The following is a 26,402-nucleotide window of genomic DNA, read 5'->3' on the forward strand; positions in this document are numbered from 1 at the left end:
AAAAATAAAATAAAATATAAGCATAAAAAATAAATTAGTGTTAGTTTTCTGGTCTTAGGCTTTAAAGGGATAGTTTACCCGAAAATGAAAATGCTGTCATCATTTATTCATCCTGAAGTTGTTCCAAACCTGTATGAGTTTCTTTCTTCTGCTGAACACAAAAGATATTTTGAAAAATGTCTGTAACCAAACAGTTAATGGTCCTCACTGTCTCCCATAGTATTTTTTTCCCCCCATACTATAGATTATCAACTGTTTGGTTACCTATATTCCTCTAAATATCTTCTTTTATGTGAGTAAATACCCTCAGAATTTTCATTTTTGCATGAACTATCCCTTTAATAATTCTTTGTCATGCATTGAAAGCATGATATCCCTGATCTTTGGTCCTCAAGCAAACTGCTTTCAGTGTAAGCACTACAGAGCAATAAACCCTGTTCTACACTTTACTGGCATTTATGGGGCATTTGCTGCCTCTGTGTAATGTTAAACTTCTCTTTGGGAACAATTGCTATTATGTTTTCTTGGCTGGAATTTTGTTTTGACACGAAGATAAAACAGATTTTTTTATATAAAGCCTTACATGGAGGTGCATGCATGCTATTATTTAATTGCACTGTTAGATGTCATCAGATGTCAGATGCTGCTTTGGGAATAGTGCCAGGATGTGTGGGAAGGAAGCAGTTAGAGCTGACTCCTCTCTCTGTCTCTCGGTGATGGATAACAGTTGAATGACAAGCAGACAGTTTAATGGATTGCTGAGCCGACAGTGTCAGTCAGTAGGCATAATGGATAACAGAAACCTGGTTGACAGACATTTGAATTGATTGGCAGGTCTGAAGTGAGTGTGTATTTGTGTGTGAGATCTCACTGGTATAAAAGTGATTTTTGCTGCTCTCCCTTAGGTGTCGGCAGTTTGTGGAGATGGTGAATGGTACAGATAGTGAGGTACGGTGCTTTAGTGTCCGCTCTCCTAAATCACAGGACAGCTATCCCGGCTCCCCCAACCTGAGCCCGCGGCACGGAGCCACCAACGCTCACTTGCACAACACAGGTAACAGACACACTCCACACTAACATATTCAGTGTTACTTAAAAATTGAGCACTTTGTGATTTAATGTATTTGGCTGAATCATAAAAACTCCTTGTTTCATCCCAGAATCTAAAGAAAAGAAGTAGAAATGGTATCTTGCATAAGGAAAACAAATTGAATTTGTGACATTATTTGCATGACATTTTAAACCAATTTTCTCTCCTAAATGCGTATTAACATAATTCTCTCTCCCTAAAAAAAACAAAAACAAATTCATGAATAAATGATCATTAATAAAAACATCTATTTATTACACCAATACAGCAATTCAGGTCCAAAAAAATCCCATGTTGTGTATTTCCACTTTATACATTTTCTTAATTATCGGTCTAAATTAATTCATGCTTATTAAGATTTATTACATTTTTTTCACGCTACATTAATGAGAAGGACTTTTTTGGGGGATTATATTTCTATGAAAATAATTTTTTTGCTAAATGTTATTGGTAACACTTTATTTTAAGATCCAGTTCTTACTATTAACTAGTTGTTTTTTAGTATGCATATTACTAGCATATTAGCTTCTTTTTTAGTACTTCTTAGGCACATATTAATGCCTTATTCTGCATGATCATGTTCTAGATCCCTTAACCTACCTAAACTTAACAACTGCCTTATTAACTATTAATTAGGAGTTTGAGGGAAAACACGAAGGTGTTCCCTTGCATATTATTATTATTATTATTATTATTAGTTTTCATTTAATATTAAATTGTCTTGAACAGGCCCACACAGAATCTGTATAATTTTTTTTCTTCCAAAAATGTAGGGTAGAAATCTATGCAATTAGAAACAGTTAATCATTGATTCATTCATTTTTTATTTTTTTTATTTTTTTTAGTATTATTACAATCAATTTATTAATTTATTACATTTAGTTCAACAAATACCACCATGATGTGTATTTACACTTCCACTTTATACATCTTTTTAATTACAAATCTAGTTGAATTCATATTTATTCATTTATTTCTTAGCTGAGCTAACTAATCTAATTGGTAGCTGAAAGCATTAATCAAATTAGCCCAAATATTTATTAAACCAAGATGCAAGGGATGAAGGATGTATAAACCTTTGTGAAGAACAGATGTTCAAATTCAGAATTCCGTGGGCTTAGATTCCGAGTGGGTCTGATCATGAGTAACATCTTCAAGACAGCACATTCATAAAAGATGTGGAGCAGATGGTTTCTTGAATCACTTGTTTCACCTGTACTGCAGCTGGGTGGATTGTGTAATTTTACCATTGAAGTGATGCCCTTTCATTCATACTGTTTCTCAAGATAGTTCTCATTATTTCTTTCTCTCCTCATGACTCAGGAGCAGACAGTCCCACATGCAGTAACGGGGTCACCCCTACTAACAAAAATAAGAGCCACAACAAATACACAGGCGTAAGCTCCGCCTCCTCCTCTCCATCCTCCTCTCCTTCCTCCGTCAATTACTCAGAGTCCAACTCTACCGACTCCACCAAGTCCCAGCCCCACAGTGCCACCAGCAACCAGGAGACTAGGTCTGTGTTGTTGTTTGGGTTAGTAATTGGGTTTTTGTCTTTGAGCCAGACAGAAAAACAGAATATGTGGTCCTATGCAAGCAAGGCCAAGCATATAAAACTGAACTTGTTCTCAAATGTTGTGTACTTACATTCTCGAGAGACCAGCTCTGCTGTTGACTGTGTATTTTTGTGTGTTGACAGTGATAGTGAGATGGAAATTGAGGCAGAACATTACAGCAACGGCGTGACAGAAAGCTCAACCCGCATTATGAATGGCACATACAAACACCAGGAAATCCTGCAGGCGGATGACAACAGTGTTGGCAATGGAGTAGCAGGTACAGGACACACTCGCACACCACATATGCAGGACTTTCAACATCGTACACAACAGGCTGTGAGAATGCCTTTTTAAAAATGTTCTCCTTTATCCCTCGTTCATTGTTCACTCTGAAGTGACTAGTTCTTTCTCTGCTTTATCTGTCCTTCTCCCCCTTGAGAGCGGCTAAATTGAGCTTCTCTATAATTCAGCCCATTAAATGTTTTTCTCCAAGGTTACAAAGAGAGAGAGTGATCTTTTGTAGTTGCAAAGTTTTTGTAGAGTGTATAGTTTTTTTATAGCACCCAGTGCTCAGTGTTTTTTTGTTGTTGTTTTTTAACATTTCTTGTAATACTTTCAGGCATGTTGTTTTTTTTTTTTTTGCTTCGATTTGAGAAAATGGCTTATATAATACAACATTAAAAAGTCCTCCATATAGTTGTCTGAATACAATTTTATATATTTTAAATATATATATAATTATATTGTAATATTATTTTATATTATTTTGTTATGGAGTCAGTAACTTTTTTTTTAAATAAATTAATATTTTAATTCTGCAAGGATGCATTAAATAGACATTTATATTGTTACAAAATATTTCTATTACAAAAAGGTATCACAATTTCCACAGAAATATTAACATTTTCAACATTGGAAATGTTTCTTGAACACCAAATCAGCATAGAATGATTTCTGAAGGATAATGTGACACAGAAGACTGAAGTAATGCATGAAGTAATCCATAGCATGAATAAATTACATTTTCAAATAGAAAACAATTATTTTAAATTGTTATAATATTTCACAATATTGCTGTTTTTACTGAATTTCGGATCAAAAAATGGTGAGCTTAAGAGACTTCTTTCAAAAACATTAAAACATCTTAAATGTTTGAATTAAATTATATTATATTCCACTCAATTATTAAACACAGCCTCAGATTAATAAAATAATTTAGGTGAGATTTCCCAGCAGTACTATATTGAAGCAGTTTAACCACAATAGCTATGTGCACTATGCAATTAGAGTTGCAAACATGACTGCTTTTGTGGTTTCATTGCAATATATCTGTTCCTCCTAGATGACAGCTGCAGCTCAAGACAGCTGTGTGGAGGAAACCAGGCGGCCACGGAGAGGATGATCCAGTTCGGCAGAGAGCTTCAGGCCCTCAGCGAGCAGCTCTGCCGCCAATATGGCAAGAACGCCACTCACAAAAAGATGCTGCAGGTAGGAGCAATGAAGGGAAAGAGGAGGGGAGGGTGTTATGGTGATATTGTGCAATCATAACACATCAGTTTGTTGTGTTTTATATTAAATATTGGTGAAGTGGTCTATTTAAACATGCAATAATTTTCTGAGCATATAAACTGATCTGTTCAACTCCTCTGCCTCTTGTTTGTTGCTGATGCAAATACACAGTTGAAGTGGAAATTTGATTAGCCCTGTGGGTAGCAGTACACTTGCATCCTTTGTGCCCACTCGCCAATGCGTTTGTTTATTTGTTTGTTCAGGATGCATTCAGTCTGCTGGCGTACTCAGACCCCTGGACCTGCCCCGTGGGCCAGCAGTTGGACCCCATGCAAAGAGAGGCGATCTGCTCCGCTCTCAACAGTGCTATTCTGGGTAAGGCTGCTTGGCTGGCTGAGATCACACACTACTAAGTTCTGTGAACATGATCGCTTATGTAGGCCTTTTAATTTACATGTGGCTGCTGTAACATGAGACAGATAAAGGAGCTTGTAATGGTCTGGTAACATGGCCATGAGTTGTTATTATCATTCCTAAATATTTAATGGTTTTGATGGCCTCATATCTGTGATCTTTTCCTTTATTCAGAGTCTCAGAATCTGCCCAAACAGCCTCCACTCATGCTGGCTCTGGGTCAGGCCACCGAGTGCGTGCAGCTGATGGCCAGGGTTCGCTCTGGTTCCTGCTCCTTCGCCAGAGTCGACAACTTTTTGCACTAGCACCAGTCCAGACAAGAGCACCAAGGTAAAATTATAGTTTTAAAAAATACTATATTTTTATTTTTATACAGGAATTTGGTTGTAAAATTTAGTTTAGTTTATTAGTTTAGTTTTTGATTTGTCAAAATTATTATTATTATTTTTTTTTTTAAATGATTAGTTTTATTTGCATTTTAATTTTAATTCAAGGTAATTTAGTTTTTATCCCTTTTAACATGGGAACATAAATCATTCTGTATATAACTAGACACACAACACTTTATCAGAAAATATGAAATGTAATTGGTGGGTGGTTGGTTTTCTAAAGTTTAGTAAGATTGAGTAAATCAGACCATGCTGCATGAATAAATAATATAAAAAGTAAGTTAATTTCTCTGTAATTTTATTGAATTTTTGTTTATTTTTATTGCACATTTACAAGTCCAATTTGTTAAATTTACCTTTTGTTTTTACATTATTTAGATTTTTTCCACTTGCAGTTTTATTTTAGTTCAGTATAATTTCAGTTTTTAATTTCTTACCCACATTATTTTTAACATAAGAGCAGGTGCGGCTATTTGTAACTTGAATGTGTAAGGCTTCCAGGGTCATTTGCTATTTTAGCTGTACAAAAACAGTGTTATGCTGCTTTATATTGCAAATTGTGATATTGTCATATTATTTTAACATATTATCATAATCAAAAACAAACTGGTTCCTACACTTTGTTATTCTGCTAGTTATTTGCCTACTAATGAATCAAATGTCTCGCACATTCAAAGAAAATAGCTAACTTTAAGCAGACATCCGCTTCGAATTGGGTGTTTTTGATAGTGTAAAGGTGAATGAGAATTAATTTGTTTCGTAATTTTATAAAATTTTTGTGCATGTTTGAATACACATTTATAGGCCTTGTTAAGTGTTCATTCTTTTGTTCCGCTGCCGTTTTTTATTTATTTATTTATTAAATATTCCAGTATTTCTATTGTCCATGTTAAAAACATAACATTCGTATTTCCCTCAGGCAGTGTTCGGGACAGCTAAAAGGAGGACTTTCCAGTTGGTTGCCATGAGGAGAACACGCGTTTGAATTGGTGTGTCGCTTGCCGTTTGCCAGAAGCAGCCGAGCAGAATGAATAGAAACATGAGAAGAGAGGCTTCTTTTTAATTTAGTATTATCAAATACAAATTGTGTGACACTATTTAAAGATAATTAATTATTCTGTTTATCTAGTCATTTTTATTTTAGTTTATATTTTGTCCGTTTGTTGTGCTCATCTTGAAACAAATCAACTTCCCAAATTATTTTTTTTTTTCATGGGTGAATTCAGTGCATAGTATTTTGCGCGTACCATATCAACAATATACATAATGGTAAGTTCCTACTGAAAATTTGAGCTACGCACTCTGGTTTTTCTCAGTCAGAGCTCAGGTATTTAGACAAATGTTCTTTTGTCGTCAGAGCGGGATGTTTGCGGACGCAGGTGTCGTTTCACCAGATCATACTGTGGGTTTTTAAGCAGGTCCTTTTCTATGTACAGGCCAATTATATAGTTTTTTTTTTTTTTTTTTTTAATAAATTTGATCAACCTTAACAGCCCCTTTAGGAATTAAATGGACGTTGGTGTTGCGCATATGTGAATTAGGCGTGACTTTACGATGTTTTTGTGAGAGAGGGTGAGATAACGCATGGCTCCTAGCGTCTTTTAAGCTACTTTAGTATCTCAGGCACCAGCACGAGTTTCATTAGACACAATCACACAGTGACGACGCAGACTTGCCTTTGGGTCCAATGTAGATGACTTATATTTTCCCAAAAATATACTTTGCCCAAAAAGAAATCTATTTTACCGATATTTTACCATCTTTATAGCAGTGGGTATCATGCAAATGTCAACCTTCACTTTTTTTAAGTTTTAAGTTAGGTATATTGAAGTTAACAAGTGGTTTTCAGATTTTTGTGGCTGTACCAAATAAAAACGCAACGTTTTTTGACAAAAGAAAATTAACGTCAGTAGTTTGATTACTGAGAAGCTCCACTGAAGCTTGCAGACTAACTTCGTATGCGAACTCTGTACGTTTTATACCCATGTGAATAGTGTCACCGTGTTGATAGTTCTCCTGTTAGATTAATAACTACAAACTGACACCGTTTCAACTTCTGTTGTTGGTTCATTGGCTGTTAAATACTGTTGTTCGAGTTTCTTACCATTGGATGCACTGTACTTCAATTAATGCACACGATGCATTACTGTATCTGTCTACCTCTCCTGTTCAGTAATGGAGGGACAGAGTATGAACTTGCAGCATGCAAGACAATTGACTGACCCAGCGTTCCTGCAAATGAACAGAAAAAAAAAAGGAAAAAAAGTATTTATTTAGCACCTAGAACATCTCCTTAAATTGCAATCATCTTTGTTGCTCCAGAACTTCACATCAGTGCAGTTGTTTTGGTTTTTCCTTCCGTTAGCAATCTTTTTCTTGGCCTTTGTAAATGTGATGTTAACTGGCTCAGGCACTTAACACTTTTTATTTCCCATTAGAGCCTGTGTTTCTTTTTTCTTTCTTTTAATCTGGTCATCTATGAAGGAAGAACTATAAATCGATCCCATGTCAACCCAGCATTTTACTTGCCAGCACGCCGCCGTGGTGTTGAATGTAGCTTAGCTGATTTTATTTCCCACATTTTTTGCTGCTGGCCATCATGAGATTGTTACATTCCCGTATCTACACCTGCTTTTGTTCATTTATACCTCATTTACTCTTAGGACAGTGCTGTCTAGCTTGTTGTATCATGACAGGCGTTTAAACAAGGTCTGTGTAGTGCAGGTTGACCTGGCAGAAGTCAGAGGTCACAGGGTCGCTGGAAGGTTGCACATGCTCCTCAATAGCTCAAATAAACTTGGCCTTCCCAACTCTGGAGTTACATAATGAATATAGGCGCTAAGGCAGAGTAAAATCACAGATTACACTGTTTGGAGCCCCACCATTTGTTTTTAGCAGTGTTTATGTGTCGGTCTGATTGTGTGGGTTGGGGACTTTACACAACCTGATCCCAAACAATCTTGTTTTACTCCGCTAAATGGGTCAATTTGGTTGTTAAATGGTGGTATATTGTTGCATGGGGACATCTTGTGTAACTTTTTACTTATGTTTGAGTTACAAAATGGCAGTTTATATAGAAGCGCTAGTACTTCTACTGACCTGTACGTTGTAGATCTTTTGTCATGGGGCGGCTTTTTAATGCCAAATATGTTTTGGAACTCATCTTAATCTAACCACCTATAATGAATATTGTCGTTTTAAAATAATCCATCATAGAACTTCTTATTGGCTTTAAATAGGGACCTACGTACATGTATGGAAAGGAAGAAAGTAGCCAAAATCTTTGTCGAGATCATCTTAGTCATGTGGTGATGTTCCTGCCTCAAAAGACAATGGAGCAGGATGAATGGAATGGAGTACAGCAAGCTGTGCACAATTTACTTCTATTATGATTTTAATTTTATTTGAGTTTTCTTTTAGCAATTGTGAAATGAGTTACCCTCTACTTAGCATGAACCTTTAAAAACCTTTAAAACAACATAAAAAAGAAAAACGATTTAAAAAGAAAAAAAAAAAGAGACATACCTATGTACTGGAAACATGATAAAGAAATATTGTACTCATTTAATTTTGACAGAATTATTTTTATTAAAATACACATCCATGAGCAAATTGTGTCCGTTTTGTATTATTTTGCTGTTCTTGTTTCTTCATATGGAAATGAATATATCATTTCTGCATCTTTGCAGTAACTGCATTTTTGGCATATATACATACAATGTTCCTGCATATATAATCTATTCCTACAAAATACACATTTTATATTGAGTCCATAAAATGTGTGTGGCTTAGGATCAGATGTGTAAATACTGTTCAGGACCTATTGTGAAATGTTTTCATGCATTGGATATGTTTATTCCTGTCAACTCTATTGAGAAATGTGCCTTTACACCTACATTTGCATGAATTCATTTTGCAGATTGGATGCACTAAAAATGTTTGTGGGGGAAAGACACAACTGATTAGAGAGACTTGACAGTGTCAGTATTTTATACATGCATTTGAACCTAACAGAAATATTTATTCTACATACTGTATATTGAAAGTAATATATATATACATGTATATAGGGAAAATAAGATAATTAAATGGATAGTTCACCCAAAAAAGTCATCATTTACAGTTCCAAACCTGTATGAATGTCTTTGTTCTGCTGAACACAAAGGAATGTGGGAAACAGAGCAGTTCTGGGGCACCATTGACTTCCATAGTATTTTTTCCTACTATGGAAATCAATGGTGCCCCAAAACAGCCTGGTTACAAACTTTCTTCAAAATATCTTCATACCGGTTTGGAACTACTTGAGGGTGAGTAAATGATGACATAATTTTCATTTTTGGATGAACTATCCCTTTAATGCATATATGGTGGCTTGATGAGAGAGTGAAAGGTTAATGGTCCATCACATGCAGCAGGTCATTAGTCTTTCTCGGAAGCTGTACCTGGATGATCCTGCACCTTCAAGACTTTCTCTTGACCCCTTCTTTAAGATGGGCTGCTTTTCTTGAGATGTTTGGATGTTGAAATACATGGACATCACCTCTGGCCCTTCTGTAAAATTAAACATCACATTATCTGTGTTGGTGTTTATAAATAATTATAAGACCATAGCTTGCCATCTTCTTAAACTCATAACTAAGCTTTAAAGCATGGAGAACGGTAAACATGGTTTTAATGTGGAAAAGTAGCATCACGTTCCTCTTCGGAAAGCTCACTGTTGACCACCACAGATCCGCCATCACCCACTGCGTCAAGTAATAGTAAATCAGGTAACGTAGAACAGAAACACTTCTTAATTTTTGTGTTTAATTAGCTATGTTTTATTACTTAAAGCCTGGCCGTCCTTTTACAGATGTCGGCGGGAAGTTGTATGCTGACTCAATATTGTATTTACATTTACATCTCTAGATGTAGGTCATAAAAAAAATTTAAATGACAAAAACATGGCCTTAAGGATATAACTGAACTTAATGTACAACTGAGAGCATTTACGCTTTCACACCTGAAAGGGTCGGTTAATGGGTTACCCGGATCATCAGAGATAACCAGTATAACCAGTCTTTCCAAAAATTCCGGCGTTGAGCATTTTGCTTGAATTGACGGGACTTTCTTGGTGTGTTTCTGTGCTTGTTCATTATGCTGTATCAATTCACAAATGAGCTGTTATGTAAATTTTGCAGGTGAGAGCCGTAACTATAGAAACAGATTTGAATCTTCATTACCAGCATTAGACAGCAGAGAGCGCCAATTCAATTCAATTCAATTTTACACCTCAACCGATGACCGGGGTCCACTAGAGGGCCTCAGTAAACCTCCTCAAATACCAGTATGTCTTTAATATATACGTATTATTTAAATTACTTTGAATATTTATATAGTTTACCAGTTAACATGCCAAATACACTTGCATAATATATTTAGATAAATATGCATTGCATACTATTTTGTATTTATCATGAACTCTACAAGCGGTTTACAACTTTGGTAAACAAAACTGACAATTAATCTGTCAGTGGCTTTGAACATTTGTATTGGTTAATTATGGGTTTTTGTTGATGTGTTTATTATAAAGTTATAGGCTAGATGAGCAACAAAATTAAATTCTGAAGAAATGTCAGCAAAATCCGGTTGCGCATGTGGAGACCATCTGTGGAATCATCAAAACAGCTTTGGAACATATTCATTTTGTTTCCTTTCCTTTAAAAAGGAGCAAATTTAGCATGCTGAATTTTGTGATTATGATTATTTTAATGTACTAACAGTCCTAATTTCTGTTTTAGAAAAAGCAACTTTGTTATGATTTTAATAGACATACAAAAGGGGGAAATCACAGCCTGTGTAGTGGGTCACAGAGGTTGAGAATCATTGCTCTAGTCAGAGCGATTGCATCACATTGATTTCCTGCAATCTGAGATAAGGTATCGCAAATCTAATGTGTCCTTTATATGTAATGCAACATGCTCAATTTCTTTGTACTGTGGGTGAAGTGCATCCAGCTTCGACATCTTGTTAAAAAGGAAATAACCAGGTTTTTCCATATTTTCGCTGAAATTATAAAGAACATAAACCACAGGTCCCAAAAATTCTATGCATCTATATATGAACTACAAACATTTAAAATACACATATACTAAAAGACTATAGCGACAAAATATAGGTTGATTTGAACATGATATAAATCATACTAATCGCTGCAAAATTTCAAGTAAAACTGTAAATAAATTAAACAAGAAAATACATAACCTAAATAAATTTTAAATACTTTTATTATCTTAATAGAACATTTTATAATCAGCTTATAACATTCACAGTATTGTACACCTTGACCCATCTGATTATAATAAAAACACAAGCATCTAAAAGATTTTAGTTTTGTTTGTGATACTCAAAAGAAATAGAAACCTCCTCTCCAGAATTCTAATATACATACAAAAGTACAAGAATAAGAAAAATACTTTCCATATTTTACACACATATAAAATGCTCTTTTTTATAAAAAGGGCTCCTAGTGTACAAAAGTGTCATTTCATATTTCTATTTATACATATACATTGACATACACAAAAAAAATAATGCTCATGTGGTATTATCGGTGCTCGTTGTGTGCTGTTCTATGTATTTTACATGCCATCTCTTTCTCTTTCAAATCCAGCGCTCTCTTCATAGAGTAACCTATTAAATTAAATATAGATAACAAAACAAAGTGACAGTTCACGCAGATGTCTCTTGCTATTCGTTTCAAATCATCCTCTGGTTTCATTTGTCCTCGCTGTCTCCTGTGAAAACCCGAGGCAATGAGTCACTGAGTGTCAGTTGAGCAGATGTTACGTCTAGATCTGTTCAAATAAACTCAAGGCTACCTTGATAAATGTCAGTTTTGTGGTGAAGTTACACCTCATTTGTTTTGCTGATCGAGTTAAACCAGATAATGCTGAGCAGATGAGGATACACCTTCATAAATCACGCCCATCATTTATGACACGAAAAGACTGGCTTCCTGATTCAGTTTTACTGGTACCTGCTTCTAACTGAAAATATAAAACTCAAGATGTCCTTTAAAACATTTGGAATGATTAAAAATAAATAAATATGTGACCCTGGACCACAAAATCATTCATAAGGATCAGTTTCTTGAAATAAGCTTTCTGCTGATGTATGGTTTGTTAGGATAGGACTATATTTGCCTGAGATACAACTATTTGAAAATCTGGAATCTGAGAGTGCAACAAAAAAAAAAAATCTATAAATATTGAGAAAATCGCCTTTAAAGTTGTCCAAATGAAGTTCTTAGCTATGCATATTACTAATCAAAAATTAAGTTTTTATATATTTACAGTAGGAAATTTACAAAATATCTTCATGGAACATGATCTTTACTTAATAGCCTAATGATTTTTGGCATAAAAGAAAAAATGGATCATTTTGACCCATACAATGTATTGTTGGCTACTGCTACAAATATACCCGTGCAACATTATGACTGGTTATGTGGTCCAGGGTCACATATATTAGTAACATCTTCATTTCTTCCCAAAAATGTCACGATGGAGAATTAGCTCATCAGTAGAGGTGGGAAAAGCGCTGAGATGTTTTATGCATTTCACCATCCTTTCTCCATCATGGTTTGATAGATAGCCTTTGAAGCGCAGGACGTCCCGAGGCCGGTATCTCCACAGTCTAAACAAGTGTTCACCTGGGAACTCGTTGCCTGAAAACAGCGCTAGGGTCTGTTGGACATTAGAGAAACCAATATTTGGCTCCATGACTGACAGTGTCCACCTCAGTGCCGTTTCTGTAAGATTATACTTTAAAAATAAGAGCGAACACACACATGCACACACTCACCATGGCTAAGAAAGCCTCGCAGCTTTGGCCATTAGGAGTGGACTGTGTGAAAAAGGTCCCAATGTGCAGAATTCTGGCCTTTCCAAACATGAAAGGAATTTCCTTTTTTTGCTCTTTACAGAAAAACTGAGCACACAGGAGAATGGACAGACCGAGTCAATGAGAGGTCGAGTCTTTCTGAAGTTATGCCGCACTGGTGCCAGTTAAGTATATAGATTCCTATTTTTCCGGAGGGGGAGAAAAACTAAAAACAAAGAGGGAAAAACGGGTTGACCTCCTTCAACAAGAAAGAACCTGTGCCAGAATGTTTTTTAAACAATAAAACCCAAAATTCAAACCATTTTATCAACTTCCCTCATGTTGTTCCAAACCGGTTTAACTTTTTTCCTCTGTAGAACATACAAGATGACATTTTGAGAAAAGTATCTGTGTTTTTCTTCAAAATATCTTCTTTTGTGTTCCACAGAAGACAGAAAGCCAAACCGGTTTGGAACAACATGAGGTTGTTGAGTAAATTTCCAAGAAGTTTTATTTTTGGATGAATAAACTTTTAATGCAACATTAGACACAAGAGGATCCCAAAAAGGGGTTTCCATTTCCTTGCTTTTTTGACACCAGAGATAATGAATGTGAAAATTAAGCCAACTTGGGAGTTAAAATGGCTTTTATACAATAGAGTGACAGAATAGAGTAAAAATATCTTTAAATGTTTTCATATGGGAATGGGAATGATCTTAACGCTAGACTTCCTATCTCAAGAAGTGATTAATAAATGCTTTGAATTGATGACTTGATTAGAAATAACACTTTAAAATCATCATGTAGAGCACATTTGGTAGACATTTGGAGTTTGAGAAACTACGATCAGCATCAGAATGAGATGAGATGAGCAAACAAGCATAATCAACATCAGATCCGGTTTAACACTTATATTTTCCTCCACCTCCTCCTCATCATCATTACCATCATCATCGACGCAAGAGGCATCATAAAAAGTGAGAATGAATCCAAAACATGACACGCATCATTTCCGCAGAGGCGATTTGTTTGTCTCTCACGTCCTCAGAGGTGCAAGTGTTAATATCAGGCACCCCAGTAGTAGCTAGCACACTTCTGAGTCAATAGAGATGGATATGGTTGATTTGTCCCAAAAGAAGAAAAAATAACTAAGGCGAGAGGAGTGGAGAGCCATAAGGCACTTCCATACAGTGACAGCCACATGCCCCCACACACGGGCTAGATTGTGCAACCCATGTGGCCGAGGGTCCTCAATTCATTGGGGAAGATTGTGAATAGGTTGTTGTTTGTGATAGTAATGGCTGAGACATAATAGTTGATGATATAACAATTTCTTATAAATGTGCATAAAAGCTCACAACGTAATGAAGTTGCCATCCTCTCTCATGCTTTCTTGGCTACTGCTCGTCTTGGTGGGGCTGCCGTTGTGTGTGGGTGTGGTCAGGGAGCTTAAAGAGCTGCTACTGGGCAAGGAAACACTTTGTGGGAGGGGCCTGTGTGCAAATGCACCCGACGACAGGGCGTTAGCGTGGCTGCCGTTGCCATTAGTCATACGGTGTGGCATGTACGTCGACAAGTTGTCGTTCTCGAGGATGAGGTCCGTATCATCGTCACTGTCGCCCTCAGCCACACTGTTGCTGTTGCTGTATTGGCTGGCGTTCTGTGAGGCGGGGCTGGGGGCGGAGTCATGTGAGAGGGCGGAGCCTCCCGAGCCAGCAGAACTGTTGCCAGCAGACGTTTTACTCGCACGGTGCATCGTGCTATTTCGCTGATTGGCGGGTTTCACTGTCACGATGAGGTTGTGGCTGTTTGCCACCATCATGTCGGTGACCTGGTCCAGTGATTTACCTGCCACATCAATACCGTTCACCTCAAGAATCTCGTCGTTGACTCCCAGCAATCCTGTGCTCTCTGCTAAACCGCCTTTTACGAGGCGGGAGATGAAGACCCCGGGAACTTTCTCTACCCCTTGGGGAGTGACGCGGACGCTGACGCCGTCTCGGATGTAAAAGCCGAGGGGTTTGTTGGTGCCGTGCTTGTGCAGACGGACACGGAGATGTGTCTCGGGTAAGATGTCCACATCTATGATAGAAGAGATCTGCCGGAAATCCTGCGGAAGGCCGATGAGCAGCGCTGGTTTGGACTTCTGCTTTGGTTGATGTAGACCAGCTAGGCCCTTTTTCCTTCTCTGAAGAGAGCCTGTTGGGAAGGGCACGGAGTCATCTACATCTGAGGAGAGAGAGACAGAGAGAAACTAGTTATTTATATATATATATATAGAGAGAGAGAGAGAGAGAGAGAGATAGGGGGGGAAAAAAAACGTGTGTGTATACATGATGAATAATTACACTGAAATTAGTCATATATATGAATATTTGCTAAGAAAAAGACTACAAAAATATTAAACCATTGATATTACAAATATATGTGCACCAGCAGTCAAAGGTTTGGAATAAATTAAGTTTATAAAATATTTTTTGAAAGTCTCTTATGCTCACAAAGGCTGCATTTATTTGATCAAAAATACAGTATAAACTATAATATTGTGAAATATTATTACAATTTAAAAGAACTGTTTTATATTTGAATTTTTAATCAGCTATTACTGTCGTATTCGGTGTCACATGATCCTTCAGAAATCATTCCAATTTGCTGATTTGATGCTCAAGAAACATTTCTTACGAATATCAAAAACAGTTAATTTGTAACGCTTAATTTTTTTTTTTTCAGGATTCTTTGATGAAAAGAAAGTTTCAGTATTTAATTGAAATAGAAATCTTTTGTAACATTAATCTTAGTCTCTACTGTCACTTTTGATTAAATCGATGCATTCTTGCTGATAAAAAAACAACAACTTTCAAATAAAAAATAAAAGTGTAGAGTATATAGACACACCAATACATATATTACCTTGCAGTCCTGGGAATTAAAAAAATAAAAATAAAATAATAATATCAACAAAAGAAAACCAGGTGCAAAAAACTGAAATTGAATATAGAGAGGGAACCTCATTTTGCTTCCCAGACAACATTTAAGGTGTCCTTAAGATTCAGCTGAACAAAACGGAGATGTGCTTCTTTCATCTCCTTCCATCCAATTCCTCCTGTCGACTGGCCTCATAAAGAGAGACTCTCCACCAAACAGCTCCAAAATTTATCCACTAAATTTAGAATGATCTACTGTATACACCGCAGTGCAGGTTTATCACTGGCATAAAATGCTGTTCCATGTTACTAAAAATGAATTCAAGGAGATACAAAGCACCTCGCTATGTGATTCACCATCTGCCCTACCATGACCTCATTTATAAAATTGATCCCCGTAAATCAAATTTAGATTTATTATTTTCAATGTTCTCTAAAAGAATTCAATATGACATTGATTGCTGAATGTTTATATCGCGCAATAAGGGCTGAAAAAAAAACAGAAGAGACCCGATCATAATAAAAACCAAGAGGCAGGGATGGATGAATGAACAAACAAGGATTGTAATAAATCTGTCCAAGGCACTTGCAATAGGTCAAGGGTCACGAGACGGAATCAGATTAAAAGGCAGATTAATCAAAGCCTCTCTCACAGCACATTATATTCACTGTTCAGAAGATCCAAACAATCACAGCTGATACGTCTGACTAGAAAAAGAAAAAAACAAGACTTGCTTTAGCCGATGAGCAGGTAACGGAGAACAGAGAGCCCTCCTGACAGGAATCTGGTGGGAGGTAACATGCGTCAGCAGGGAGAATGTTTTTGGTTATTTTTAAACTGTGGCAAGGGTTTTGTGCGTGGGTCTTCACGGAGAGATCTTTTTGTGATTATGAGAGCACAGCCTTCTGGGAGTGGAAATAGCAGGAAGTCATCAACACATTCCCTTCAGTCTGCTGACTAACATTAAACTGTGTGTATTTTCTGCAGTGCGCACATGTAGTTCTATAGTTTAATAATAAACAATCTTGATTTTTACATTTTCAGAAGATATCGGGGTGTTCTGAGTGGCTGCCAGCGCCAGAGCATTGTTATACGGTTATACTAAGGTTGCTACAGAGTTGGTAGGTGGTTATTTACTAGTCCAAGTCAAAAGAGCTCACCAGCAAGTCTGTATGTGTTCATCCAAGTTGCAAATTCAATTTATGGAAAATTGCTGCAAAATAGAAATGATACTAGCTTTTTGTAAAAGAACAATAAATACAAATAAAATACATAAAACAATTATGTGAGGTTTATAGCTTACAGACAGATGCATAAATTAAAATCTTCTTAAAAATTTTTTTATCCAACTTAAGTGAGCGAGAGTACACTGTAAAAAGTGATAAGTTGACTTAACTTAAAAAATTTGAGGAAACCCATGGTTTTTAAGTTAAATTTTTTTAAGTTAAGTCAACTTTCACTTTTTACAGTGTACACCTTATGTATTAATTAGAAAATTTACTTGTATGTTGGTGTTTCCATCCAGCTTTTTTATGTAACATCCTAAAATATGCATAGAATGGTATGGCAGTGGTATTTTATTTATATACTATTATAGTATTTATTTTTAGTCAGACATACATATTTTTAATTATACTTAGTTTTACTTATTTTGTTATTTGCTATTGTCTTTTTATTATATTTTATTTAGCTTATTTTATCTTTTATCTATTTTAGTAATTGTAGTACTTCAACTATAACATTTATTTTCAGTTCGTTAATTGTTTAAAAAAAATTTTTTTTGATTTTTCATATTATATTTATATTTTATGTCAGCTTTATTTCAGTTAACAAAAATTATTTTCAGTAGCTTTTGTTTTAGTTTCAGTTAAGAATAACAACACTGGTGGATGGAAACCTGGCTAATGATATTTTTGTCTAACACTATGGCTTAAGTTCCTTCCAGTTCCTTTTTTTCACTCCTTTTTTCATCTGCCAGGCATATATCATAAATCTGATCTCTTAGAAAAGTAACAGTAAACCTCTCCTCAACAAGCCACATAATCCATCCACAAACTGTGTACAAACTTTAGCTTAATAGCAATGCAAATCTTGGTAGAACATCATGCATATCTCACAAATCTCCAAAATCTAAAAATGCGTTTCTTGGTTCAATAAAATTTCAAACCATCTGTGCCATCTGAAAGAAAAGGCCCAGCATGTACCTCAAGAGGAGATCACATGATGGGGATTATATTAATTAGTAGTTTGACTACAGGCCCAGGTTTGTCTTAAGATCCACAAACAGTAGATTACCAACTCACATCTAATTAATTACCATCAGGCCCCAGGGGCCTGCATGTGGACGGGGTGATGGGCGGTGAACTCTGACCCCTGTGCTCATATGGAGGGATATGTTTAGCAGAAGAAGACACACTACAGAAGGCAAAAACAATAGAGATGCACAAACCATTGTCTGTGTTTGTGTGACCTCATATTTAATCTGCATAAATGTGTAAATATTTATCCTGGGCACAGACGGTATCGTCCATTGCACGTGACCGTCTATGTGTGGGTGTGCATATGAAGACTGAACGTAGCTTATATAGTATGCAACACACAGCACCCTTTCTCTCCCTGTCTCACTACATTAGTCTGGTGTCTGGACCCCTACAGAGATCAGGACAGCCTCTGTTATTAAACCTGCTCACGGGCTGGAGAGCGAGACGGGGTGCCCAGGGAGGGTGAGTGGGAGGCAGAGCGGGATCCTGGCAGACAGGCGGGTCAGAGATGGGCATAATGGGCTGGCCTGAGGCTCTACAGCAGGTCCAACAACCCTCCCGGTTAATACTAACTCCCAACCCTGCCCCCGAAATGATCATTCTGTGTTAAGACGTACAGCTAAAAGTGCTAATTTCTGTGGGTGGTGCATGTACATGAGGTCCGGGAATTGTATATCTCATAAACATTACTAATTACTGAAATGACGTGATGAATTGCTTAGAGATCAGAAGCTAATGCATTGAGCTCTCAAGGATGATTAAGAGACACCATCCCCTTAGCAATCTCTCTCCCACACACACATATTCGCTCAGATAAAATGTCCAAGGCTTTTGACTATGACTAAAATGTTCATAAATACAAAAAATAAATCAATAATTCAATTGTCATCATCTTGTGTGCTGCTGTTAGTTATGAACGCATTGAGAGCGGTGATGTCCGATTCATTAACAAATGACTCTTATGAACCAGTTATTTTTAATGAGTCAGTCAAAAAGATTACTGAAAGTCTCAAACTTGTATAGCAGTTTGAATCAGATTCGTTCAGTTAGTAAATATAGTTCAAAACCGCAAATCATTTTTGTTCAATTAAGAATTAACCGAGACCAACTGATTATAATTAGAAATACATGCTTGTTTGCATTGAATTTGCACTGTAATAAATGCATTTTTTTTTAACATTCAAATATTTCACAAAAATATAATACAGTAAAATAATAATTTAATAACACAAAATATTTTTTTAGAAAAAAAAAATATATAATATAAAATATGAACTATAGCTGAAATATATCATTGTTCATTGTTTAGTCAAGTGTAATATACATTTAGTCCATATATTTATATGTTTAGTCCAAATGTAATGTGACATTTGATTTTTGGTATAAATGGGAATTAAACCACTTCTGAACAACCATCTTTAACTGTTATTTTGTCAACTAAAATCTTAAATGTTTAATTTTAGCAGCCCTCCCTGGTCATTTTTTTAGTCTGCAGCTTTGATGTCTATATATCAAGACTGAAAAACCACTTCCTCCCCTCAGTAACCCTCTCAAACAACCTTATAACCTGAAAGTAATATAACCACAATACGAGTAATCAAATGACCCCACTTATCACCAACCTGTTTCCACAGAAACCTCGCATTACTGCGATACTGTATGTATGGTTTTAGTTGGGTTCAGATTGTGATGCATTTTCAGCTCTGAGTCGGACGAGTATAACAGCATTACTGAATCATTTATCACATTATACTAGTCTGAGTGAGAAAGCAGCTAGTATTACCAATAACCACGTGCAGTTTAGACAGGAGACAAAGACATCTTCCTCAGCTTTTCTCTCACACAACACCAGAAACAGAGTATTTGTCGTATTTAGAATAAACCTCAAGTCTAAACCATAGTGGATAGAAAGGTGCAGCAATAAACCAGAACCCAAACACCAGACTGCAGCTGAAAGTTTTACACAAGCACTGACTCACCTGAAAAATACAATAAAAACATCAAAACTCTCGCCAGGTGTCTGAGGCCTGCAGGCACAGACTGAGCAGGGCTTTGTGAACATTGCTCTCTGGATTACAAAGATACAGAGAGACTTTAGAGACTTCCTTAGGCGCAGTGCACACAGAAACATCTGTCTGCCGACGAGATGCTTAGTATCTAGATACACTTTATGCCTGAAGTTCACACAGGTGTCCTAGTAAAGTAACATATAGGCAAATCATTTTAAAAATGGACGTTACAGTATTTTAATTTTTGTGTCTACTCGCTATATTGAGTCCATTTGCATTAAACAGACTCAGAGACAATATACTCAGACAGTTCATGACAATATACTGTATAGTAGTGTTGGACGATATGCTGCATAGTCATATCTTCAGCCTGTGAGATTGCCGATACACAATATTATCATGCTACTTACTTAGTTTTGTAGCCGGAGAGTAAACCAACTCCAGGGTTAGGCTAGAAGCATATTTTAATAAGACTGAATTTTTATTTAACATGATAACAATTTAAAGGTGGGGTATGTGTTTTTGAAAAGTCGGGCCCAATACCAAAACAAACTTATAGCCAATCAGCAGTAAGGGGCGTGTCTACTCATGATCCGGACTCTGGAGGAGAGAGCGCTCAGTGCACATGACGGACATTAGCTGAGCGACGACAGAAAGATAGAGATGGATAATAAAAAAAGAAAAAGAGGAAAACGTTTGTGGAACAAAAGGCGACTTACACCGTGTCTACACCGGACGCCGTGCCGCAACAGCTAAAGTCTGTCTACGCTGGACACGACAAAGCGACCGTTGAAAATCATTTGAAATTTGTGTCAATACGTCATAAATAGAACGCGGCAGCAGTTTACTGTCGGAGATTTGTCGTGTCCCATCCAGCATCACTGATTATAATGAGTGCTATAGTATTTTGTCACACCGCACCGCTCGCGTCCGGTGTAGACCTGGTGGTGCTACCAGAAATCACTTACCCCACCTTTAATAGAAATATTGTAAGTTACTAATTTATAACTCCAGGACTCCCTGGAAGAAGAGATTGCTTTTAGTCTCAATGGGACCTTCCTGGAAAAAATAAAGGATAAATAAATAATGCTTATATTTCGTCAGTTATTCAAACTGCAGCTACAGAAAATGAGCAAAGAACATTTACATTATCAAAGAACATCATCACTGACTTCAGTCTAGTGCAAGTTTATGCACTTTAAAGAACAATCCCGTTATAATCACGTACATCTGCACTTTGTTGTTTATAATGAGAGAATTCGCGAGAGAGCAGAATTCAGTCAGCAAGCGCGCACATTGAACAACAAAATGTCTCCAGTTACTGTCGTAACCTCGGTTCTCTGAGAGCGGGAATGAGACATTGCAAAGATCGCAGTGAGAACTCGTCCCCTTCTCATCACGATCTTCGCAATGCAGAGTGAAGGCTCGATAGGAACTCCGGTGTTTCAGCGATGACTCATCTGAACGCTTCTGATTGGCCACTGCATTCATAAACTCAATGGAATTGTGTGTGATTGGTTATAACGCACAACACTGTAAAAACGCAGAAAAATACTAGATAGTAATACTAGCCTAATAATAATAATAATAGTCTTGCTATCATCAGTGGCATCAGCCACAGATGATATCGGACTACCGTCGATACACGATTTTACCTATCAGCACAACCCTACTGTATGGTGTCAATAGTACATTCATGACTTGTACAGAAAACAACACTGAGGTACAAGAACTGTTCAACAAAACCTCAATTCTTCTCAAACCACTATCAGAATCATTATTTCCTCTTCAGTACCTTGGTGAAGTATATTATTGTAGAACAGGATAGCTTATTGACTTACTGATACTACCTCCGGGCAAGTGTGTTATGCTAGTATAGGAGAGCTTATTTACCCGGCATTAACACCTAATAATGTAGTGTTATGGCAAGGCTGGACAGTTTATTGACTGCGACCCTACACAGCACATCGGTAGGTTATTAGCGGAGTCATATATCATGCTGACTGTGGAGCCCGTGTCTCTCACCAGCAGAGAATGGCTGCTGTGTGTCTGACGAGGTACTGATGTGATATTGGCCCTGCATTGAGAGACAATGTATCTAATATGTCCCCGATGGAGTTTTGGTTCCTTGCCACTGTTGCCTTTGGCTTGCTTAGTTGGGGACACTTAATTTCTGGCAACATTGTCAACTTGATTGCACAGATGCTATTTGAACTGAACTGAGCTGGACAATGACGTCACTGAATCAATGATGAGTGTTTACTATTTTCCTGTTTAATACTGTAAAGATGCTTTGACACAAAAAGCACTATATAAATAAAGGTGACAACTAAAATAAGCAATATTTTATGCAATTCGTACAATGTGTTATCCCTATAGAGACACAAATTTTTATCCTTATGCAAATTTACAGCTGTCAAACGTTTAAATTATTAAACAAAGTAATGATATATCAATTAATTGAATTCGAATTAATATATTAATGCAATATATTAATATTAAATGATCTGTATGATCTAATATTTATATATTCAATTCATATATTAATTAGGATTAATATATTCTTGAATTTCACTCTTAAATCTGAATGAACCCAGATACACACACACACTTTATTTACTACATAAATTATTGTATATATTATATTACAATTAAATAATAAATAAAATATTTGACATTATTATTAGTAGTGGTAGTATGTTATTATATAATTATTCAATAGACAGACAGACAGATAGATAGATTTATTTATATTTATTTACTTACCATATGAATAATGCATTTATTAAACATATAAAGAAAAAGAAAAAGAAAGATTCATTTGACAGCCCTAGTGCTTTGCCAAACCTCTACCGTGTTCTGGTCTTCAGTGCTGTCAATTTGCCAGGATTCTGGACAATGTTGTCTCTGTCAGTCTCTCTGTAGACTGCAGGTATAAAGCACAGGTGGACAAGCTTGTCAAGATGAATAAAACAGGGCGGCAGCTGGAGAGCAGAGAGGAGCAGACACCTGATGCTGTTAGAGGAAGGCAGGTGACACTGCCACATCACAGGTGTGTTCACGTGGATCTGTCTGGATCTTATTACCTTCATGGCCTAGTGACTGACAAACATCCCTTTGTTTGAATTGTGAATTTTAACCCTTTTACTGCTCTAAATATATTTTCAAGTGCTTGTTGTACAGTGGATGAGTAGCTGCTTCGTAAATAAGCTTAGACTGCATTTTCAAGACCTTTTTCTGCTAAGTACAGCAAAAATACAGACAACAAAAACAGACCCAACACACAAACCTCTACATGTACTGACGATTCTGAATTGTTCTGTTTATGAGGGCAGTGTGAAAAGGACTGTGACCTGTTAATACGGGCACTGAAATGAATATGCTCCACTCGCCAGTGTGAAAAAGACCTAATGTTATCATCTACTGTGAATCTCGGATGTAGGATGTTTGTCTAGTTCTGCATCTGTCCCATGTACTTCCACCTCGTCTCGCAACAGTTGTGCTTATGGATTTGTTTGGGTGTGGCTGTCTGGAGTTCACACACACAAATGGTACGTGTGCATGGCTCTGACTGTCTGACCTCATCCTCTGTTACCACCATCTGGAGACAAAGCCTCAGCCATATGGTCACCACAACAACGGCAATCCCCACTGCCACACGTGCACAAGAGTTTAAGATCCATTCAAACTTAGGACTGAACACTGAGCCACTTACAGACACAAACTTGCACATTCATAATATTTTTTGATCTCAAATAATGACAAAGTAACAGACAAATAATAAACCATCTGGTTAGATTTGATTTCTGCACCCTCTGAGAAACACTAACAGTTATATCATCACAAATACTGTACATGAGACAAATTAATGCTCACATACAGTACTTTTCAAATGTTTGGGGTAGTAAGATTTTCTAAGATGTTTTTGAAAGACGTCAAAACGTAGTAAAAACTGTTGTATTGTGAAATATTATTACAATTCATAGTAACGGTTTTCTATTTGAATATATTTTCAAATATAATTTATTCCTGTGATAGCAAAGTTGAATTTTCAGCAGTCATTACTCCAGTTCATTGTCACATTCATTCTAATATATTTTGGTGCTGAAGAAACAATTCTGGTCATACTTTATTTTGTTAGGTCCAATTATCACTATTAACAAACGACTTTTGCCTCAATAAACTCCTAATTTGCTGCTTATTAATATTTAGTAAGGAAGTTGTTAAATATAGGTATTGGGGTAGGATTAGGGATGTAGAATATGGTTATGCAGAATATGTGCTTTAGTACAAATAAGCAACTAGCTAATAGTGGCAATTGCTCCTTATACTAAAGTGTTACCACATTTCTTATCATTATCAATATTGAAAACAGTTGTCCTGATTAATATATTTATTTGAAATATAAATCTTTTGGGAAAATTATACATCTGTCACTTTTGAACATCTTAAAGAGCTATTGCTGAAGAACAAAAAATGAATTTATATATTTTTTTTAAAATCCAAAAGAATAAGAAACTTTCTGACCAATGGTAATGTATATCTTTACTTTTTTAATGGTAGTGTATATCCTGCAGTAAAGAGTTTTGACAGCGAGAGTGCAGTGTACCTGTGCTCTGATCGGGCATTAATGTCTATGAGACTAATGTTTTTTTTTTTTGCGATTACTTCACAGGCTTATGAGAGCTGGCTGCTAATCCCAAATGAATAATACTCTCTCTCTCACACACACACACACACACACACACACTTTTATACACACAAACACAGCTCACATTTATTTGACAAGTGTTTATACATCTTGAGAGCGGAGCGTATTAAACGGATAGTTCACTCCCCGCAAAAAAAATCTATCATCATTTTCTCACCCTCATGTATTTTCAAGCTCATATGACCTTTTTTCTTCTGTGGAACAGAAAAGGAAACGCTAGGCAGAATATAAAGTAACACAAATGTAGTCTATACTGTATGACTCATGTGCTACATTCCAAACCTTCTGTTATGCTGGTGTGTAACGAAAGTTGTGCCACTGAAAGTGACAAAAATGGTCATATAGTGAATTCCTCCTCCTTCTGTTATCTATTGTAACGTATTTCATTCTATTTCAGGCACTACATTATTTCTAGTGATGAGTTTCGCTGTGCCTCTGCAGATACTTTAGTGACCTTAGAGAGTGCTAGTGAATCTATTGCTAATATGAAGCAGCATTTGACAAAAAAAAGGCTCAGCAAGACTACTGTGTGTGAAATATATTATTTTATTCTTTTTTTAGTGTTACGTGATCCTTTAGGAATCATTCTGATATGCTGATTTGGTGCTCAAGTAACATTTCTTATTATTATCATCAATGTTGATAACGGTTATGATATTTTTTACGCAAACCATGTGTCTTCGCTGTCGCACCAGCAGACTCTGTTTCTTTCCTTCAGCTGTCAGCTTACTGAACTCCAATCAATCTCAGGCGCTGAACACTACATCCTAGATGGACCATCTAATGCTTAAAAAAACTAATTTGGACTGTACAATAACCCGTCTCCACGCCACACTCACAATGTTTCACAATTATTCCCTTTTTGCACATTTCTTTGATATTTTGAATTTATCTATCTATCTTTTTCAGGATGATCAAAAGAACAGCATTTATGAGATTGAAATCTTTTGTTAACATTATAAAGGTCTTTACTGTCATTTTTAAACAATTCAATGCACACTTAAATATCAATAATCTTACCGACCCCAACTTTTGAACGGTAGAGTATATTTACGGTACTTTCATATTTGATGTTGATTTGATAGACTTTATAGACAAGCTATAAGTGTCCATATTAAAAAAAAATGTATTCTCTTGTAGTATTTGCAGCATGATTATATGTGGTTAAAAGAAAAAAACGCCTTAAAAATATATGAAAAATGCTCCTAAATATCTTGCAAATATATTTTTGATCTTATTATGATATCTACTTTTGTACTTTTAGGATTTTTTTTGGAGCTTTTCACATTGACTTTCACTGTACGGAAACAGCAGCATGTTCTCCTTTTGGGTTATAGAAGAAAGAATGTCATACAAGTTTGGACCAACATGACAGCGAGTAAATAACGACAACGTTCATTTTTTGGGTGAACTTATCCTGATGGCAAAGCATAAATTTACACTCTTTCTTTACGATATAATCAGAAATATGAGACTACAGATCTACACATACACAGAATTATCTGAATTCAAATGCTTGCCTACGTTGCTACTCCCACTTGGTTAATTAAACAGTAAAAGGAAGTTCTCCCAATTAAAACAAAGAGCTCTTCCTATGTGCACTTCCTCCTTCAGGTGATGAGGAAATACTGTTTCTTCCAAGTTCCTTTGCTATTTATGAGATCACACTGAC

General features: G+C 36.3%; 2 protein-coding genes across 4 annotated transcripts in view; one reads left to right on the forward strand and one right to left on the reverse strand.

Moving 5' to 3' along the window:
* Positions 1-6,196, forward strand: part of ranbp10 (RAN binding protein 10) — a 32,695-nt gene extending 26,499 nt beyond the window's left edge. For 2 of the 3 annotated variants that reach the window (XM_058750986.1, XM_058750988.1), the window contains exons 9-15: positions 906-1,054; positions 2,414-2,624; positions 2,790-2,926; positions 3,992-4,137; positions 4,422-4,533; positions 4,747-4,902; positions 5,881-6,196. In XM_058750986.1, the coding sequence (XP_058606969.1) occupies positions 906-1,054; positions 2,414-2,624; positions 2,790-2,926; positions 3,992-4,137; positions 4,422-4,533; positions 4,747-4,877 (886 nt within the window). In that variant the 3' untranslated portion in view covers positions 4,878-4,902; positions 5,881-6,196. The remainder of the gene's footprint in view (positions 1-905; positions 1,055-2,413; positions 2,625-2,789; positions 2,927-3,991; positions 4,138-4,421; positions 4,534-4,746; positions 4,903-5,880) is intronic. The other variant, XM_058750987.1, reaches the window with a different exon arrangement.
* Positions 6,197-11,209: 5,013 nt separating this feature from the next.
* pard6a (par-6 family cell polarity regulator alpha) overlaps positions 11,210-26,402 on the reverse strand; it is a 29,289-nt gene continuing 14,096 nt past the window's right edge. The window contains exon 3 of the mRNA XM_058751824.1: positions 11,210-15,053. Within this exon, the coding sequence (XP_058607807.1) occupies positions 14,179-15,053 (875 nt within the window). The 3' untranslated portion in view covers positions 11,210-14,178. The remainder of the gene's footprint in view (positions 15,054-26,402) is intronic.

This window comes from Onychostoma macrolepis, chromosome 18 (assembly GCF_012432095.1).
Source record: "Onychostoma macrolepis isolate SWU-2019 chromosome 18, ASM1243209v1, whole genome shotgun sequence".
In the NCBI taxonomy this organism is placed as follows: Eukaryota; Metazoa; Chordata; class Actinopteri; order Cypriniformes; family Cyprinidae; genus Onychostoma; species Onychostoma macrolepis.